We start from the raw sequence: 20,970 nt of genomic DNA, 5'->3' as shown, positions 1-20,970 counted from the left end.
TCACTGCAAGCTCCGCCTCCCGGGTTTACGCCATTCTCCTGCCTCAGCCTCCCGAGTAAGCTGGGACTACAGGCGCCTGCCACCTCGCCCGGCTAGTTTTTTGTATTTTTTTTTTTAGTAGAGACGGGGTTTCACCATGTTAGCCAGGATGGTCTCAATCTCCTGACCTCGTGATCCACCCGTCTCGGCCTCCCAAAGTGCTGGGATTACAGGCTTGAGCCACCGCGCCTGGCCTTTTTTTTTTTTTTAAATGGAGTCTTGCTCTGTCTCCTAGGCTGGAGTGCAGTAGTGCGATCTTGGCTTACTATAACCTCTGCCTCCCGGGTTCAAGCAATTCTCCTGCCTCAGCCTCCCGAGTAGCTGGGACTACAGGCATGTGCCAACATGCCCAGCTAATTTTTGTGTTTTTAGTAGAGATGGGGGTTTCACCATGTTGGCCAAGCTGGTATCGAACTTGTGACCTCAGGTGATCCACCCACCTCAGCTTCCCAAAGTGCTGGGATTACGGTGTGAGCCACCACACCCAGCCAGAAAGCCGTCTTGCCTTTCTTATCCTTTACCTCCTTGGCACACTTAAGCACAAATTTTTTTTCAGACTAATATGTTAATATAAAGTCTTCTCTCACTTTTTGTCTGGGTAAAATGGGCCATTTGGGCTTGCTTACTCTTTCCATATCAAGTTAGAAACTGACTCAGTGCTGGTTAAATATTGTATTTTTAGAATTTTAGTATTTTTAAGTGAACATTACCATTTCTAAAACATATTCTTGCCATGTTTTGTCATTTCTCAACCTTAGATGTCATCCTTAATTGTATCTAACACAAAAAGTGTATACTTGGACAGCCTTTCCCAAAATGTGTTCCCATTGAACATTAAATCCCCATTAAAACCATTTAGAGATGGTTCACTAAAGGGTTCCAGGGTAAAGTAAGTTTGGGAAATACTTCATATCATAGCCCCATAACTACCCTTAGAGATCACAACACACATTAAGGACACTGAAGAGTCCTGCAGTGAATGGCCTTAATTTTAATTCATTTCTCAGATTTACTTGGCCACAGGACCTTTTTTTGCAGAGACCAGAGGAGAGGGGAGTGGTAACACCTGCAGAACTAGTATTTTGTAGAACATACTTTAGAAAATGTGTAAAGCATAGGTCCTGCCATTTTAGGTGTGTTTCAGGAAACATCTAATATTACTGCTGTGTACCACTATGTTTTATACTTGGACATAGCTTAAATGTTACTTTGAAGCCAGCTTATTACTAGCACTGAATTAGTGGTCCATGTTTATAATACCTGGCCTTGATGGTTGGGCAGCAGACAAGGTGGCTTGGGCAGAATGTCTCCATAGGTAGAATCTGTTCTTAGTTACCTTAATTTTGTTGCCCCGATATGCCCTCTGGCTATAAACTGCTCTCCCAGGTCTGCCCTGTCTATGCATATTTCAGAATTACCTTTCCCATGGCACATTTTTATTTCTGCCTCCATCTGCATTCTTATTCCTACAGTGTTAGGTACTAGGAAAGGATTTTGAGTAACTACTTGGTACATTCACTGAAAATGGAGCTGTTCTTATTGAGACCATTTGTTGCTAGTTTGGCTTGCTTCCTCCTCCATCTAACCATTTCCACCTTACAACCCCGTCAACTATTGCTTATTGTGTCAGTTAGCTATTGCCTGTCATTTTTGCCTCTAGCTGATTTGATCTTACTGTGTATTTCATTTTAGTCATAGCTTATGTTTCTTAGATAATTTCACTGTGGACTTGACAAAAAAAGTAGTCCAGATGACCTAATGAAAAAACGTGTTTAGAATTTTGTGCTAAGATGCCTGACCTCCATCACAGAATTGTATGGTCCTTGCTTGACTCCATACCTCTGACTCAGGTTAAAATATTTAACAGAGCAGGCATGGTAGCTTATGCCTGTAATCTCAGCACTTTGGGAGGCCAAGGCAGGTGGATTGCTTGAGCCCAGGAGTTCAAGACCAGCCTAACCAATATGGCAAAACCCTGCCTATACAAAAATTAGCCAGGCATGATGGCATGAGCCTGTAGTCCCAGCCTCTCAGGAGGCTGAGGTGGGAGAATCGCTTAGAGCTCAGAAGGTCAAGGCTGCAGTGAGCCATGTTCACACCACTGCACTTCAGCCTGGGCAACAGAGTGAAACCCTGCCTTGAAAAAAAAAAATTTAACAAACATCTAAAGTACATTTTCTAAAGAGTCTCTTTACAGAAAATTATATATATATTTTATATATATATGTATGTTTATATGTATATGTGTGTATATATATGTGTGTGTGTATTATATGTGTGTATTTTTTTTTTTTTTAGGTAGAGTCTTGCTGTATCACCCAGGCTGGAGTGCAGTGGCATGATCTCGGCTCACTGCAGCCTCCACCTCCTGGGTTCAAGCGATTCTCCTGCCTCAGCCTCCCAAGTAGCTGGGACTACAGTCACACGCCACAACACCAGACTAATTTTGGTATTTTTAGTAGAGACGGGGTTTCACCATGTTGGCCAGGCTGGTCTCAAAACTCCTGACCTCAAGTGATCTGCCTGCCTCAGCCTCCCAAAGTGCTGGGATTACAAGGCATGAGACATCGCACCCGGCCTAGAAAATGATACTTCTTACTACTCTTGTTTGGCATGCTACATACACACACACGTATGTGGATTTCATACACACAAATGAAATACACAAATATGTGTGTGTGTATATACATAATTTTACTTTTTGGCCATGCAGGAAGTTACATCTTCCTACTAGTCTTATTTCTTTTAGATGGAACAGCTCTAGCCTTTAGTGCTAGAAGCAGCAGTGGCTTCCAAACTTAGCACAAGCACAATTGGATAATTCCCATTATGACTACATGCTTTTGGGTCTGTCTGTTCTATCGCAATTTTGGTACCCATTGAGTTTGTTTCTGTCTTCCAAATTGGCTTGTATTCATTGATCTTATAACTATTGCATCTCTTGTTTAGAAATGTATTAACTTAGTTTACAGGTGAAAACAGTAATTTTAGCTTTTTTGGGATTGTGTGTGTGTTTCTAAGGTCACACCATTGTGACCACTGCTGATTTCCATCTTAGTAAATACTTTATACTTCATTCATCATTAAGTAGGGTCAACACTCTGACTAGCAGTTATCTATCTAGTCATTACTAGCAACTTCTCTTAGACTGCCTCATATATTTTAGTTGTGAATCAGAATTTTAGAGCTAGAAAAAAAAATGATTATCTAGTTCCATGCTGACTTTTTTTTTTTTTTTTTTTGAAACCGAGTTTTGCTCTGTTGCCCAGGCTAGAGTGCAATGGCGCAGTCTCGGCTCACTGCAACTTCTGTCTCCTGGGTTCAAGCGATTCTCCTACCTCAGCCTCCCAAGTAGCTGGGATTGCAGGCACCTGCCACCACACCCGGCTGATTTTTGTATTTTTATTGGAGATGGGTTTCACCATGTTGCCCAGGCTGGCCTTGAACTCCTGACCTCAAGTGATCCACCCACCTCGGCCTCCCAAAATGTTGGGATTACAGGCGTGAGCCACTGTGCCTGGCCACTATGCTCACTTTTTACAGCAAGAAAACATATTTGGAAAGGCTAAGTGATTTACCCAAAACCATGTATTAGTGGTACTGCTAGGACTAGAATCCAAGCCTCCTGTCTCCATGTTTTTGTTCTTTTTATTATGACCTTATTTGCCTAGTGCTGTTTTCTCTGTAATAATAATTCATACCACATTGCTTCAAATAGTTTTAAAATGCTTCCTTCTCATGCTTTCTCTTGAGTTTCCATACTTGTGAACATCATTAGTTTTAATCTTTTTTGCTTTGGTATCCTGTTTTTTACCTTTTTTCATTTCCATTAAATGTTGATTCGTGTGTATCACCTCATTATGATTTTGGCTGTCTTCTAAATACCATACCCTATTTGAGAAGCTCAGATTTCAGCAAATCATTGAAATATTTCTAAGCACCCAGCTACTTGACATCATTCAGATAGAATGTGTTCATGAAAGAACTTGCTCCATTTATTCAGAAATTGTTATTGCATAAACCTAGATTTTGTCCATTCAGTGTGGATTATGAGCAAAGGTGTCACTGATCTAGAAGTGGAGTAAGTTGAATCTGCTAGAATGCTTAGAGATGTTTGTTTCCTTTTAAGATCAGCTAAAGAGGATATTTTCTAAATATTTATTAGCTGTGCAGGTAGGTTATAAACTAGGTTTTCAGCAGTTTAACTTTTATCTGAAATAATTACAGATTCACAGGAAGTTACAAATACAGTACAGAGAAGTCCCTTGCACCCTTCACCAGTTTCCTCCATGGTTACGTCTTACATAATATACTATAATGTAAAAGCCAGGAACATGACATTGGTAAATATGTGTATATAGGTCTATATCATATCACAAAGATAGATTCATGTAACCACCACCACCACTATTAAGAACACCCTTCATAGTCACCGCCCCACAACCATCCCTTAGCCCTGGCACCCACTAACTAATGTTATAGTATTTTACTCAATTTATACCTTGCTCCAGGCTGGACCTGATTTTGGGGGACTAAATACTTAAATTAATTTGCCTGTCATTGGTATCCCAGTTATCCTGATAGTCATATTATAATATCATGGATTAGACTTTTCAAAAATAACTGATTCATGCTCCTTTTCTATAGAAAACAGTAAATGACCTTACCTACCCAGAAAAAAATTAATACAAAGTTTTAACAGTGCCTGCCTTACAATAAAGTGTAGTGTTAAGCGATGTCCAAAAAAAACTGATAACATTTTGATATCAAAAGTCTAATAAAATACAGCCTATTTTACCACCCCCAAAAGAAAAGAAAAAAGAAACCAACATTTTTTTCTTGTGAGAATATTCTTAAAATGAACTGTGAATGCTCATTTTAAATATGTTTTTGCACTGCCTTCCATCTTAAATTTACCATTTGCTTATTTTATATGTTTGACAGTTACGAAATTTAAACCCCTGGAATAGTGTTTTGTTTTTTTTTTTTTTTTTTTTGGAGACAGATTCTCACTCTGTCGCCCAGGCTGAAGTGTAGTAAATAGTGGCACGATCTCGGCTCACGGCAACCTCCGCCTCCGGGGTTCAAGCTATTCTCCTGCCTCAGCTTCCCAAGTAGCTGGGATTACAGGCGTGAGCCACCACGCCTGGCTAATTTTTTGTATTTTCAGTAGAGACAGGGTTTCACTGTGTTAGCCAGGATGGTCTCGATCTCCTGACCTCATGATCCGCCCGCCTCGGATCCCAAAGTGCTGGGATTACAGGCTTGAGCCACTGCGCCCGGCCTGAGCATCCCTTTCGTTTTGTTTTAGTATTGTTTTTGAAATTCTATGCTCACTTCAGCAACACATTATTAAAATTGGCAAAGTACAGAGGAGATTAGCGTGGCCTCTGTACAAGGATGACACCCAAAATTAAATTCTGGTGTCTAATAACGTAATTTCTAAATCAAAGAAGTTGATTAAAATAAATATTTTAAATCGACACTTTAAAAATGTCTCATTTATTAGCCCATGATTTTCTTCAAAATTTGGAAAATCGTAAGGAACCAGACAGACCTTAGACATTGAATCTTCTCATTTTATACCATGTTTTTTTATTGTAATCACACCAATAGTTTAAATCACGATTTGAGAATAGATTGAAATCTTGGCATAGAATCAGTTCATAAATTTGTTTAAAAATGTAAAGATAATTTCATTTCCCAGATACAGCTTTTTAAATGTCAATAACCTGTACTGTTTGTAAATTTTGCAATTTCAGTTTGTGCTAATATTTGCAGGTAACCTTCTGAAATTGTAAATTATCCCAATTTTGTCTTTAGGTACTTTGTTGCCTAATGGTCTTGCTATAATTTTTTTTTTTTTTTTTAAGGATTCTTTACGTTGCTACAACCTGTACTGATTAATTTTGATTTTTTGGTTTTCAACTCTAGGAGTCTCTACCACCCGTCCAGTTTGACTGGAGTAGCAGTGGCCTTACTAACCCTTTAGATGGTACGTCTCTCCGTAGAGCCTCTAGCACCAGAGCTAGAGTTAAGAAAGCTACAAAGTTCAGACAAACTTCTCTCTGCTGATTTCCTTTTTTGTTTGAACATAACTTATTCTTATCTTTGGAAATTCAGGCTTTCTTTCTGAATAGTAATTGCTCAAGAAACCAGCCGTTACTATTATCAACAGTATTAATGTCCAAATATAGGTAATAGTAGTTAGGTAAAATTTTAGTTTCTTTATCTTAAGTCAAAAGTAAGCTTCTTTATTTTTTACAAATATCTAGGTAGTTTAAAAAATTTTAGCTAGGACCAATTTACCTTGAATTTTTTTCTGTAAGTTTTAATTTATGGAATTTTCTTGGATGCAAAGTCTTGTGGCTAGAGGCTGCTTCAAAGCACAAAGCACAATTATTTAACCAAAAACAATGTGCATAGATCCATGTTTATTGACTTAAAGTAGCTTTTAGATTTAATATTTTATAGAGCACCTATATGCAAATAGAAAATAAATTTCACAATCCTTTTCTAAAGAGTGTCTCCAAATGTTAGTAGGCAGTTCTAAAAATAATTGGTTTCACTTATGGCTTTAAAAGAAAATCCTCAAAAAGGAATAACTTATTCCAGTAATGTAATGTGGGCTCTTTAAAATAAGTAACACACCAATGCTAGTTTCTAGTGTTGACACCACAAGTTTTAAGTGGATCCCAAGATGTAATTGGTCTTACTCCTTGTCCTTAAGTTGTTCGAGCCATTGTCTAAAACAGCTGTCATTGTCTAAACGGCAATTATTTTGCCATTGTAAAAAGACACTATCAGCTTGGCCTTATAGTGGGGTCCTAGGATATCTGGAAAGCATCCAATTGAATTAATATAGTGCTGAAGGAAAGCCTGGATGCACTTTTTGCTGTTGTCTGGTGTCTTCAGTCAAATCATCATGCTTTTTATTAACAAACAACTTCTTTAAAAATGTGTACTATTTCTGATTACTGTTTCAGAGTTAAAGGGGAACAGTACAGCTTGAGGTTGCACATCAGAGTAGGGTAGTTATGACATTCTTTATTATGTTATTTTATTTTAAACTAAACATATTGGTGCGTGTCCTGAAACTGACAACTTTGTCACTTTTTAAAAAGCATTAATTAGAAACCAGCATTACTAACATGAAAGATTGATTTGGGCATGTACAGCGATTTTTAATGTTGGGTTGAGATTAAAGTATTGTTTCCCTTTAACGGGTACGCTTTCCTTTTGGTCCTTCTGGTATGGCTTCCAGTTTTGATTGAAGGAACTGAACTCCTAAAACCTTACTAAGTGTTACATTCTTTACATTGTACATGAGAAAATGTACATTGAATTAAATTGTTACTTTAGAAATGTCCTTAGTAATGAAAAACTAATACTGTACACATTGTTTTAATGTTGATTTTTAAAATGTGTAATGATTACTAATTATAACCTGCATGTTCAAGTGTGTGTCTTACCCCTTTTTACACATAACCCCTCCTCCCTTGGCTTACCTTCTGTGTGGCTGCCTACCAACACGGTCACTGAATTTCAAGCTAGTGGAGGTTCCACTCTTCTGAACCTTGATTTCTTTGGGCCCGTGGATGACAGTAGCTGTAGCAGCAGCACCACAATCCCAGGTCAGCAGAGTGTTAAAACCACAATTCCAGTTTATTTACTAAAAGCATGACCACATCACTTGACTTTCCTATAAACAAGGAAACAAGTAGATTGTATTCTCTATGTCTTTTTAATACTTTTCTTTCGTCTGTTACTTTCTAGTATCTGATTACGAAAAAAAAATGACTTATGTGAAATGTATTTCAAGGAAAACTTTCTCAGAGTGTAATATTCAAAGCTGAAAGTAGTTTCTAGGAATAAAACATCCCTAATGTCCTTAGAGAGTTAAAGGCAGGGTTGTTGGGTTTTTTTCCCTCTAAGTAGAAAATGTGATATTTTATATGCTTATTTTTAAAAGCATATTCTATAAAGCCATTTGAAAAAAATACAAGTTTAGAGATAGAATATTTTAGTATACAAAGATGACTTTACATTGTAGTGCCTGTAATAATACAACCTTTATGAATTCCAGCATTCAATTAGTTGTTTATTAGTGCTGCTAAATATATAATTAGGTTCCAAAATGTTGGAGTCTAGCACTAAGTATATAGTCCCATATAGAACTATTTCTGTTTTTATGTAGCTCTTAAATAGAAAGTATACTGTTAGTTTTCCATGGGGAAAAAAATGTTACAAAAGTTAATAGTAGAAAATAATTGCTATGAGATACTAAAAGCTAGAAATTAAAAATTACTGGAGTGCCTGTTAATGTTCAGCCCTGCAAAAGTTCAGTTCATTGACCAAAGGACTAATGTACTTTGTCATTTTCTAACTGAATAAAAGATTAAAATTAATAATGGCATTTTTATGTTTACATTTTATTCAGTATTATTTTAATAACTGTCGTCCCAACGTGTGATCTGGTAATCATGCCCATTGATCACCAGACAGCTGTTGGGGTGCCATATAGATGCCCATGCCCAGAATGCATAGTGAGAGTCCCTTTCTGTCCCCACTAGTGGCTAGTTTTACATAGCCTGGTTCCTGAAAATTCACTGGTTTTGTGCTATTCCACTAGATAGTGCTACCACCCACTTCCAACAGTTGAGCAGCCATGATGGGATATGGATGGGTGAGACTAATAGTCAGCTCAGAGTGAACCTGGGACCCAGGAAGCCCTTGAGATTTGTTTATGGAAATCTGATTCTGCTGCAGGGAAGTTCCAAGGTCATTTGGTATACAGTGACTGAATTCCTCAAATCCAAGCCCCTAATTGTTCTTACTGTTTTCAAGATTTTGCAAGCATATGAAAAACCAATCTCTCTGGTTTTGACTTCAAAATGCTATTGTACTATTTACTTAAATTACTTATAAATTTACATTTGATCTATGCAATGACCTGGGTAAGCTAATTGTCTGACATTTTAGAATACTTACTGGGGGGTGGGAGGGACAACCAAAAACATGTATATCCTTTTGTTACTATATTCCCAAGAATTAAGCTCCCATTTTAAATTTGCTATCAGCTTTGTTTTGTCATAAACTGTATTATCATTTGAATGAGGTCACTGTTTTCTTTTGGGTCCCTAAAACCTGGTTTAAATTTAATTTTGGTTACATTTCAAACTCATTTAAAAACCATTCATAGGAGCACAAATAACGTGGCTATATAAAGAAGTACAGAAATGACCTGATAATCAGGCTCAGTGTACACAGCTGCAAGAAGAGCAAGCGGTTTCAGAAGCTTAGAGCTGTAATGGAAGTGAAATCAGCATGGTCAAATGCAGTTCTCATTACTTTGGAGCCTTTCAAATATTTTTGTTCAATATTTTCATTAATATGCTCTAGCTGCTATATAAATTTGATTACTATATATTTGCTTTGGCTTCTTTTTATTGCTATTGGGTTTTGTTAAAACTTACCATCAAGCTACAGGTATCAACACCTTCCTTAGTATTCCATTTCACCACTTGCTTGCATTTTTTCTGACTTGTTTCTGGGAAAGTCATTTCGTCTTAGCTTGCGGTTAATTATTTTGTGTGTGAGACTTAGGAGGTTGGCATAGAACTTGGTTGGCTAGCTTTAGTAATGTAACTAAACTATGCCTCATTAAGGCTCTGTTAAAAAAAAAAGACCTTCCATTAAAAAAATTACTCTCCAATTATTATAGTAAATAGTTGTCTTGTTTTGAAAATCTAACCATAGTTTTGGGGGGTTTTTTGGTGTGGTGGTAGTTATTTGGGGTGTGATTTTGTTGTCTTTTTTTTTTTAAATCTGCCACTTTACTGTTTGAGAGCCAAGTGGCCAGTATTTTATAAACCCAACTAAGTTTTTACTAGCACTTTCCTATTGCCAGTCAGAATGCAGTTATTTATTCTGCCCTATACACTAGACAGCAACTTAAATTTTGTGGTTGCTGGAATCTAGCCTTTAGAGAGAGGGAAGTACTTTGGGCTCATTTGGTCCCTTTACAGACATACACAATTTTTTACATTTTAATTGCAACCCATGTTCTTATTACAGGAACACAAAGGAAAGTCCTTTTAAAGTATATTTTGAAACTGTACCTTAATGAAATATTGAGAACTTGGGAGAGTCAACATACATTTTCTATAGCCTTCCTCCCTCATTAGACTTCGTAACTGTGGAAGTCGCTTTTGCTTGTCTGATTTCTATAAACATCTGAGATCTGTTTACTTCTGTAAAGTTGGTTAATAGAAGTCAGTTTCTGATTTTTTAATTTGCTAAGTATCTTAAAAGGAAAAAACTTGTTACTCTAAATATATGCATTTATATATAACATATATAACTTTATCTGCTGATCTTACAGGGCATTTTTTTTAAAAGAAATAATAAGTAAAAACTTCAGAAACTGTAAGACATTCTTCCTTAGAATTTTGCTTTGCTGTTACACCCTGCAACTCATGAACTTTTTTTCTCAAGTTATTTGCTGGTACCAGGAGAGTGTAGGATTAAAAACTTTTTTTTTTTTTTTTTTAACTCTGAATATCTTTATTATCCAAAGTGTAACTTAAGTTTAAAATATTTAAACTGTTCTTTTCAATGTTATTGTTGTCATCATTGCTATAAATCTGTATTACAAGAGAAATATACAAAGTTATATGTATATTTTAATGAAGTCAGATGGGGAGATTTTTTAAATCAATTTTGCAATAAATCTAACCCTCTGAGCTTCCTTTTGAATTACTCTAACAAGATATTTGAACTAATGACTACCAGATTCAGATATGAGACTACAGAAATATAATTAACCCTGTAGGTAACTTTCGTTTTGTCCAAAAGTGGTACTTTTACTCACCTTTTCTGAAAATCTTTCACTCTCCGCACCTCTAACCTGAAGAAAGAACTATGTGGTATATGTTTATGATTAGTCCTTAGTCAAGATATATTTAAACGAACCAGATCATTTACCATGTTTGAGACTTTATATTAGCTTCTATATCTTTTCAGTGAAAGAAAATAGAGAAAAAATAAGGAGGTGAGGAAACAGGAAAATTTTAAAATGAGATTAGTTAATTGAAAATGGGATGTCATATCATGGGCATTCTTTTATAAAACATGGATTATTTTATATCCCTTCCTGATCCAAATTGAGGGAGTTTTCTATAGCAGATAGAAATTTTAGAAATATTTGGGTAGCATCTGCTGCATAAATGCTAGCTTAAAGATATATTCATTCCAAAATGGAATTTGAAAAGTATTTTCCTGTTTTATAAAAACTCCAAAAAGTAGAGTTCATAATTTAAAAAATAAATGCAGTATTGCAGTGTTCTGAAGATAGTTCTGTTTGTAAAAGACTCAGATGTTTACAGAATATTGCCTTTTGCATCTTGGATTGTGGCTAACTGGGTAACCCATTGCAGCCTACCATCACTGACTATCATTTTATACTATAAGGTGTGGATCCGGAGTTGTATGAGTTAACAACTTCTAAGCTGGAAATCTCCACCTCAAGCCTCAAAGTGACTGATGCATTTGCGAGACTCATGTCTACAGTAGAGAAGACAAGCACATCTACCAGGTAAACAGTGTCAATTGTACCCACATTTTGAATTCTGAGACAAAATGGCCCAAAGGAAAAAGCACGTTAAGTTGGCAGCATTTCAATATATTGTATTACAACTTGCTTTATAAAAGTCAGTCGATGCCCAAGTCCAGAAAATATTATCAAATTATATTTAATTATGAACTTAATAGAACAGTATTATTTCATAAGAGATTGGCCAAGGCTGACAGACGTGGTTTTCTTCCCCCCTCCCGCCTCCTCTTTGTAGAGACTAATTCTGATTAAGTATTGTGATCATCAGGCCATTATAGAAACACTCTCCCTTTCTCTTCATAATTGCTGAGAAGATCATCTTTGAGTACCCAGTTTTATAATCCTGGAGTCACCTAGGCTGATCTTTTTACTTGCAGGCTAAGATGGTTCTTGGAATTTTCATTGACATGCACCTCTGATTTGGGAGGTAAAGCCTTACTTTACCAAGCTTTCTAGAAGCCCCTTCAGAGGCATGTCCTATAGAAAAGTAATTACCATCTCCCTATGTTGGAACTAAAGGCACAGAATGCCACTCGGGCCATGTGTTTGGGATTCAGAAAATCTTTAGTTTCATATGATTAGGCTGGTACAATCCATTGCTTTGAATTACTGTTAACCATGAGACCGAGCCAGTTTCTAACAGGAAGATGTCATTCTGAACCAGGAAATCACTAGTGCAAAAGCAAATACTACTGGTTGATTGGCACGCCGACTCTGCTGCCTCAATCCGTGATTCATCAGCATTTTAAAGTGGAACTATTTACCCATTGGTTGCCCACTTTGAAAGAAGTCTTATAGCTCTTTCTCCTGAATAAATATATACCAATCACATGTTAAATTCAGATTTATATTTTACATAGATTCTTCTACAGAAAAACATCCATTTAAAAATTTTTATTGTGAGTAATAAATGTTCATCACTCTTAACTTTAGCTTGAATTATCACATTGTCATTTAAAACTTTGTGTGCTTTTATTCCCCCAGATTTTTCTTGTTACCAATACATATAATTATGAAATACATTATTATACATTTCATAATTGTAGACTACCTTTAACTTTTCCCTAGAATGGCTTTGTAGCATGTAAATCCTTGTTTGTCTGCCAGTTCTCTCCATTGTTCTCATTGCCCCATCTCTTTACAGTATGCCACCTGGCACTGCCAAAGCCTCCTCTTCAATGAGCCTACTTGTAAATGTGGCTATGTGGATTTTTTTTTTTTCTAATTTTTTCTCTTTCCAAATAAATCACTTCAAATTGAAACTCCTCTCATAGAAAAAAATGGATGAGAAATTTGTATGTGTTAACTAAAAGCCAATGCACATTTGACTTAAAAACAAAAAAGGATGATTTTATTGTTTTGGTTTCCGCCTGCTATTTTTAGGACAACCCCTTCTAGGACAGTTCTACTCTTTCCTCACTTTGTTTCCCCTGCAGCCTCACTGACCAAAGAACTATAGTTTTGAACATCGCAATGATGAGAATTCATTTTGTGCCATTAGGAGGAGCTCTAAACCACATTAGGCTCTCCTGATTCTTTAACTCATCTTTGAAACATGCTGAATCTAGAGAACTCTTCCAAGCCCCATCACTTTAAGAAGCTATTTTTTCTCTTTTTCTATACTAATAGGGAATGAACTTATCATGTATCCTGGAGTTAATGTCTGCTAATTCTGTATTGAGTTACTCGCTAGGACCTGTCCAGCATCATATGTAATACAAAAATTGGAGAGAACAAGTTGCCAACTTTGTATTTTCTGTTTTGAGAAATGTCATTTGAAAATGGTAAATACAAATGCCCACAAGTATTAAAATACTGTAAAATGTCCCAACAAGTGATTCTCAATTGTATAGAGCAGAGACAGGCTTGTGGCATAATTTCAGAAAGCATTTTAGTATCTTATTTTAGATTTTCTTTCATTTTTCTCTTGAATAAAGTGAACTGCAAAAAAGCTCAGCAAAATCTTCTTGGCTATTGACAATAAGCAGAAGATAAAGTGAAAAGGCATTGTGATAGACTGTAGGGTAAGAAGGATTTAAAACAGTGGTCAAGGTAGAGGAGAATGGACATGGACCAAACAATAACCAGTATTCTTTACTAAGTGCCTTTGAATGTGTCAGGGAATTTATATGGGCTCTTCTCTTTTGGAACACAAGTTGTGAAAGTGACTTCTCACTTTGAGCTTTTTAAAGAAATCCATGTTCTTAGTTTTAAAATAGTTCCATCTTCTTGCCTACCTTTCCTAATATGGAGGAAAATTACTTCCTATTATAAATCACTACTAACTAGTGACAGCTAGTTAGTAGCCATAGACCTGTAACTGAAGTTTATGCAGGTCAAAGAAATAGTGCCAAAAATAATAGATCTTTTATTCTTTTAGGCCTTTTATTGAGATAAAATTTGTAATTAACTCAAGTGTTCAGTTCACTGGTTTTTAGTATATTCACAAAGTTGTGCAACCATCATCACTATCTAATTTCAAAACATTTTTTATCACCCCAAAAAGAAACCCTGTAACCATTAGCAGTCACTTCTTATCCCTCTCGCTCCCCAGGCCCTGGCAACTACTAATCTGCTTTCTGTCTCTATGGATTTGTCTTTTCTGGTTATTTCACAAGGATGGAATTCTACAGTCTGCAGCCTTTTGTGTCTGGGTTTTGCTTAGCATTCTGTTCTCAAGTTCATTCATGTTGTAGTATGTATCCATATTTGTAGCGTGTATCCGTATTTGGCTGCATAATATTTCATTGAACATAGCACATTTTGCTTATCCATTAATCAGTTGATAATTGGGTTGTTTTCACTTTTTGACGATTATGAGTAATGCTGCTATGAACATTTGTGTATAAGTTTTTGTGTGGACAAATGTTTCCCATTCTCTTAGGAGTGGAATTGCTGGGTCATATAGGAACTCTTAACTTTTTGGGGAAACTGCCAAACTTTTCCAAAGTGATGGCACCATTTTACGTTCCCACCAATAACATACATTCCAACTTCTCCACATTCTTACAACACTTGTTACTGTCTTTTTGGTTATAGCCCATCCGTTTGAAGTGGTATCTCATTGACATTTTGGTTTGCATTTCCCTGATAGCTAATGATATTGAGCATCTTTTCATGTGTTTATCGACTATTTGTATATCTTCTGTGGAGAAATATCTATTCAGATCCTTTGCCTTTCTTGGTTTTGTTTTGTTTTAGTAGAGACAAGGTCTCAGTATGTTGCCCCAGGCTGGTCTTGAACTCTTGAGCTCAAGCGATCTCCCTCCTCAGCCTCCCAAAGTATTGGGATTACAGGCATGAGCCACTTTGCCCTGCCATTTGCCTATATTTTAATTGGATAATTTGTCTTTTATTGTTAGGTTGTAAGATTTTTAAGTATTTTCTGGATACTAAGCCTTTATTAGAGAAATGATTTGAAGATATCTTCTCCCATTCTGCAGGTTGTCTTTTCATTATCTTGATAGTATTCCTTGACACACAAAAGCTTTTAATTTTGATAAGATCTGATTTTTCTTGTGATTTAGGTATCATATGTAAAAAATCGTTGCCCAATTCATGATCACAAAGATTTATACCTAGATTTTCTCCTAAGAGTTTTATAGTTTCAACTCTTACATTTAGGTCTTTAATCCATTTTGAATTAATTTCTGTATATGGTATGACGTAGGAGTCCACATTCATTCTTTTGCAGGTGGATATCCAGCTGTCTGAACACTGTTGAAAAATTTCCACCACTGAAAGTTCTTGGCACATTTGTCAAAAACAAGAATTAAAAAACAATTGATCATGTTTTTTCCTGGACTCTCGATTATAATCTATTGACAAAAAGGATAAATCTTCACTAGAGAGAATATAGATCAAAATTAGGTCACTGCCTTTGAGAAATGATCATAATTTTTATTTTCAAATTCTCCTTAAGTGTTTACGTCTTTCCATATTCTAAGAAGACTAGCTCACAGCCATCCACAATGACCGCAAATAAATATACAAACTAAAACTGTGTAAACTTGTTTTTATTTTAAAATAGAATTTCATATTGCCTCTGAAATAAAGCAATTGTTTAAAACCCTAGAATAATTACCAACTGTTTCTTAGGTAAAAACTTATTTTTTGCTCTCTGTTCCTACACCCAAACTGTACTCCACAAATAGGGAAGTCCATTTAGGTGCACTTTTATTCAGTATTGTTTTAAATAACCGTTTATCATTACAGAAGTAGTAAAGTATATTTTAGAAAGTTAGGAAATCCAGACCAAAAAAAATGAAAAATGAAAGTATCACATTCTTACCATTCAGGATCACTAAGACTCCTTAGTGTATATTCTTTCAGATCTTTTTCTATGCAAATATATATATGGGAGGGGGGTTCCACCAAAAATGAGATTTTATAGTCCATAGTGAATTGATTCTAGTCTTAGTGGTCTCCCTCTGTCAATTTCAGTGAGTTTTCATTTCATATTCAGATTTCTCCAACTATCCTTTCTCGGCTTTGTACAAACCAGTATTCAATTGAAGACTATTGTACCTGGCTGTTAGGGCTCTTAAGTCCCTTTTAACCTAGCATATCTCCTCATTCCTTCTGTTTTCTGTTTAATAACAGTAGCTTGTATAAAGATTAGTCTGGGTGTCCTGCAAAATGTCCTAAAAACTCTGGATTTGTCTGTTTGCTTCCTTAAAGTAATATTTACTGTGTTTTCTATCTCCCTATTTTCCTGTAAATTGGAAATTATATCTAAAGGCTTGCTGAATTCAGGGTAAATATTTTGGCTAGAATGCATCCTAGGTGTTATATCACATCAGAAGGTCCATACATCTAGTTGACTCCATTGTTAGTGTTGCTGAGATTGATGATTGGTGAGAAGCTGACCTTTTCCATTATACAGTCCCAGGTTTTCAATTGTCATGTATCTGGTTTTACTTTGGAATGATGCAGATATCCAGTTCACCATCAAACATCCACATAATAGTTTTGCCACTATTTAACTGCAATTTAAAATGTAGATTTTCATCAGAAAAAAATGTTGGATTGCTGTTTCATTCTTCTAAGAAGCTAGTACTGAATGCAGTATTTGGTTCATCTGCTATATGCCTGACGCTTTTTCCCTTTTGAAGAACTTTAGTCCTAAAAGTTGTTCGATTTTTTATTCATTCTATAAAATTTTTTCAGTCTGGATTCAACATGGTAACAGAAAAGTCCTAGGAATAAAAAAGCCTGTAGCTATCCTTCCTTTCTTGCTTTACCGCCTGGCTTCCTGCACCCCATCCAAGGAAAAAGGAAACATTTAGGTCAAAGAAGTAACTTGTGTCACATCTAAGAATACCAGCTGTCCTTTACCATAAAAGAGAAGTAGGCTTTTTATAATGAACAATTTGAAATGATCTTTGGTCTAAAGTTAATAATCTGTATAACTATTCCTTCAATATATTTAATATCACGGAAAAAATAAAGTTTGAATTGCAATCATGTGCTCAATTTGAGGCTCATTTGGCATTTTCTGTGGCTCACCTGCTGAGTAGACCTGGGTCACCAGGGGTTTTCATGTCTGTGCTAGGCACCAAACTGCTTGTTTCTCATATTGGGGCCCAGTGCAGCAAAATATACTTCATCTACAGGACCCATAGGATTTAGAGATTTCCCTCTCCCAGAGTTCCGTCCTGCCTGTGTACATGCATAACACCAGCAACCAGCCCTGAATGCTGCTGCTTTTGGACCTGCTGTTTGCATCCCAACAGGCTGAGACTAGGTCTTAGTGAGCTGAGAGCTTTCTCTCCTGGAATTCCCCACTGGGAATAAAGCCTGAGGTTAAAATGACTTAGTCTTACCCTAGACATACTTTGTTTCATGCTGAGGTTGTTTTAGGGGGTGGAGGGACAGGGAGAAATCCAGTTAGGTGGAGTGTTACTAAGGCTTCAGCATTATATTTCTGCTTAGTAACATTTTAAAATTATGCCTAGGTAGATGCTTCTAGTGTAATGTAAAGGCTAAAAAGTACACAAGCTGTCCAAGTATGCACGTGAGTATGTGTGTGTGCGTGCCTAGCTTTAATGAACATAAATAGGCCACGTGTCACTCTTCATGAAGATTTGGCATTTGGCACAGAAAGCACACTACACAAAAGTATTACAAGATTCAGGAATTAGCAGAGGAAAAAATACTCAAGTCCCCTCAGATTGCTAACTGTCTACCTCGAGAGTGGATTTTCTTCCATTTGACCTACGGCAATGTCACATTAACACACTTGTCTTTTTTCATTTGTCAATAGGAAACCGAAAAGAGAAGAGCACCTGAGTGAAGAAGCGATCAAGGTGATCGCTGGCCTTCCTGACTTAACGTTCATGCATGCCAAGGTGTTGATGTTCCCAGCCACGTTAACACCTTCCACAAGCTCTCAAGGAAAAGCAGACTGATAACTGACGTGAACTGGACAGTTACTATTGCTTTTCCTTTTTCCCATCCCTTCCCTACCATCAAAAGCATACCTGCTCTAATTAAAAACAAAAAATTCAAGTTCAGCTGATTTGTTGGTAAGCCGCACTAGAAAGGTATACATAGTAATGTATATTTATTTACATACTGAAGTCCTAAATTTATACTAGAAAAATGTAAATAATCGGGGTAAACATTTTGAAGATTTATTCTTTTGTGTTGCTGGGGTGTATACATTTATGTCTTTGTGAAATACACTGGTGGTGTCCTTCTTACAAAACTTTTGAAATAAAAAAAAACTCAAATCTTCACTGTCTGAAATCCCCTTCAGTCTTCCCAGATTGCATTGACTGTCCTCTTGATTTTTCATATTACATGTGGAATTACTTTTGCTATCATAAATAAGCTCCAAAGTCCCCCCATTTAATTGGTTTTTAATTTTGTGTATGATGGGTTTCAGATCTGGCTTTTGTTAACATTTTGGGGCTTTTTTAATCTTTTCAATCTGGCGTATTGCTGTTTGGCCTTTTGCAAGGTACTTAATCAATTGCTCTTTTGTTATAGGGTATGGATCACTGTCAGAACTTGATTGGAGGGGTTTAAAGAGATTGTGTCTGTTTAAAATCAGTTTCATTCGGAGAAGGACCAAATTATATGAATGTCTTACAATGGAATTTACTTGTTACTGATTTTTTTGTTCTATTGTACCACTATTTTTTGAGGATTTTGCACAGTGTAAAATGACATAATCATAGATTGCTATGGTTTAGGCTGTATATACAGTGAAAACTATGGGTTTTAAATGTTTGGGGAAATTCCTATGGAAAAAAGAGAGACATGTAGAAGAACCTCTAACAAGGTTAATGTGCATGCCCAAGGTCTTTTGAAATTTCAGTGTGTAAATTTCCTTTTAGCTTACACAAAAATAAAATAATTTAAAAGAAATTTAGCCTGGTGTCTTTGTCCTTTGGTATGTGAGGAAAAATGTAATGAGTTTGAATCAGAAGTTTTATTGAATATTAACATATTTCAATCCAGAGAAAATCATTTGGTAGGGCTTCTACTTTGTTGAAGCCAGGAAGAATTAGAATCTGTCCTATAAGAATTGGATCGGTACTTTTAGTACCTGAGCTGTTTGTTTTTATATAGAACATGAGATCGGTAAAGAAATTCCCATGATTCATTATAACGTATCTTCATCAGAATATTGGCAAGGTTAAATTGGGATTTGTAGGGATTTTTTTTCTTTCCAAGAATATATAAGTGTGAAATGAAGGTAGACAGAAAAAGTCTAAAAGGTAATTTTAGAATATTATTAGATATTGCTTCAGCAAAAAGTCACATGACATTGCATCAGGAACAGGCAGTCAGCTGACAGTCGGCCTCATCCACTCTGGGAATGTGCCAGTGGAACGCCTGCACCTCCGTCATTGACAGATTCCTGTGTTGCCAGGGGATTACACTGGCCATTGGAACACATGCCTGAGTGTAATGTAAGTACGGCCTGGAGTGACAAGATGTGCCTATCCAGTCCATATCCCACCATTTCCCCAACTATTTTTTTTTTTTTTAAAGTTTGTTCTTTTTCAGAGAAAGCTTTCCTTCAAAATAATCACAAGTCTTTAGTGTCCCACAAACCTTTTGGATGGAAAAAGATGACTCAGAAAATTCCCTAGCAGAATTTTTCATGTTTCAGTAATTGAAACATAAAGGGCTACTTCTATAGTACCTTACAACTAAATTACAATGGCAAGTTTCACCAGCCTAAGTTCACAGCCCACATGTTAACTGTGTTACCATGAGAAAATTAATCAACTTCTCTGAGCCCAAATTATCCATAAAAATGGGAGTGATCTCCTGCCTCATGAGGTTGATGTATAAATAATGGAGGTATTTAATAAGACATTTGTCACATGAGTAAACAGTCAAAAGAGTGGTAGCCAAGAGCATAGCATCAGGGAACTCTGAAAGGTCCTGGAGTCCCAGTAGGTTCAAGAAGCAGCCACAGGAGAAAGGGTCACTAAATAATAATAGAGTAACTTGGCATTTTTAAATTGTTAAATGGGCCTTCGTTATGAAAGTGGCTTAAGCCAGGCTTTCCTTTTGTTGTTGTACTAGTCTTTGATGATTTCACAACAGGTACATTAATATTGGATCATCATAGCTTAGTTAATGCTTCAGTACTGAAGACCAAAAAATGGTCAGCTTTGTGCCAGACCAGGTTTAAACTATACAACAGCAGTGGCTGTCAGGAAGAGCTTTGAGCACCTTCCTGGGATCTCAGCTAAGGGGCAGCCTGTCGCTTCCAAGCTTGTCTCGGTCATCAGCAGCTGCACATTTATCTTAAAGTCAACCAGGAAGATCCTGCCGAGTTGAGAGGGGAAGAAACTAAGGAGTAGGAGCCCCAAAAGGCCAAATGCTACACTGGGGCTCAGCAAACAGTTTTGGGTCCTCTACATCTTAAAACCTAGCTCATTCATCCCGCAGCTTCATCCCATTGGATGCCCAAGTCCCGAGAGCCATACATAATTCCCCAGGTTAATCCAAGCCAGACTGGGAAGCATGGGAGAAAACTTTTGTTGAGTCACATCAGTACTATTTTTATGAGTCTTTTTTTTTCTTTTTTAATAAGAGAGGCTTGTTCTTCCTTCTTCAAGATTGGGTTCTTTATATAGAATTTGTCATCTTTTCATGCCTTCATGTTTTTTGAATCAATTAGGATTAGGCTTGACTGTGAGTAACAAAAACCCAAAATACTGCATTTCATGTAATAAGACTCGTCCTTTTGTCACATTCTAACTTCTCTGAAATTGGAATGCGTCATACAATTGGATGGGTTGTCTTTAATTGGCTGTGGTTTCTTTTTCTTAGCGACGTATTAAGTAATG

General features: G+C 36.4%; 1 protein-coding gene across 3 annotated transcripts in view; it reads left to right on the top strand.

The window, feature by feature from the left end:
• AFTPH (aftiphilin) overlaps positions 1 to 19,027 on the top strand; it is a 71,343-nt gene extending 52,316 nt beyond the window's left edge. Inside the window, exons 7-10 of one of the 3 annotated variants that reach the window (XM_017890039.1) lie at positions 5,974 to 6,034; positions 7,590 to 7,673; positions 11,512 to 11,635; positions 17,919 to 19,027. In XM_017890039.1, the coding sequence (XP_017745528.1) occupies positions 5,974 to 6,034; positions 7,590 to 7,673; positions 11,512 to 11,635; positions 17,919 to 18,063 (414 nt within the window). In that variant the 3' untranslated portion in view covers positions 18,064 to 19,027. The remainder of the gene's footprint in view (positions 1 to 5,973; positions 6,035 to 7,589; positions 7,674 to 11,511; positions 11,636 to 17,918) is intronic. The other 2 variants (XM_017890040.1, XR_001888773.1) reach the window with 2 other exon arrangements.
• The last annotated feature ends 1,943 nt before the right edge of the window (positions 19,028 to 20,970 follow it).

Source organism: Rhinopithecus bieti, unplaced genomic scaffold (assembly GCF_001698545.2).
Source record: "Rhinopithecus bieti isolate Rb0 unplaced genomic scaffold, ASM169854v2 scaffold_19018, whole genome shotgun sequence".
NCBI lineage: Eukaryota > Metazoa > Chordata > Mammalia > Primates > Cercopithecidae > Rhinopithecus > Rhinopithecus bieti.
This window is presented reverse-complemented; position numbering and strand designations above follow the sequence as displayed.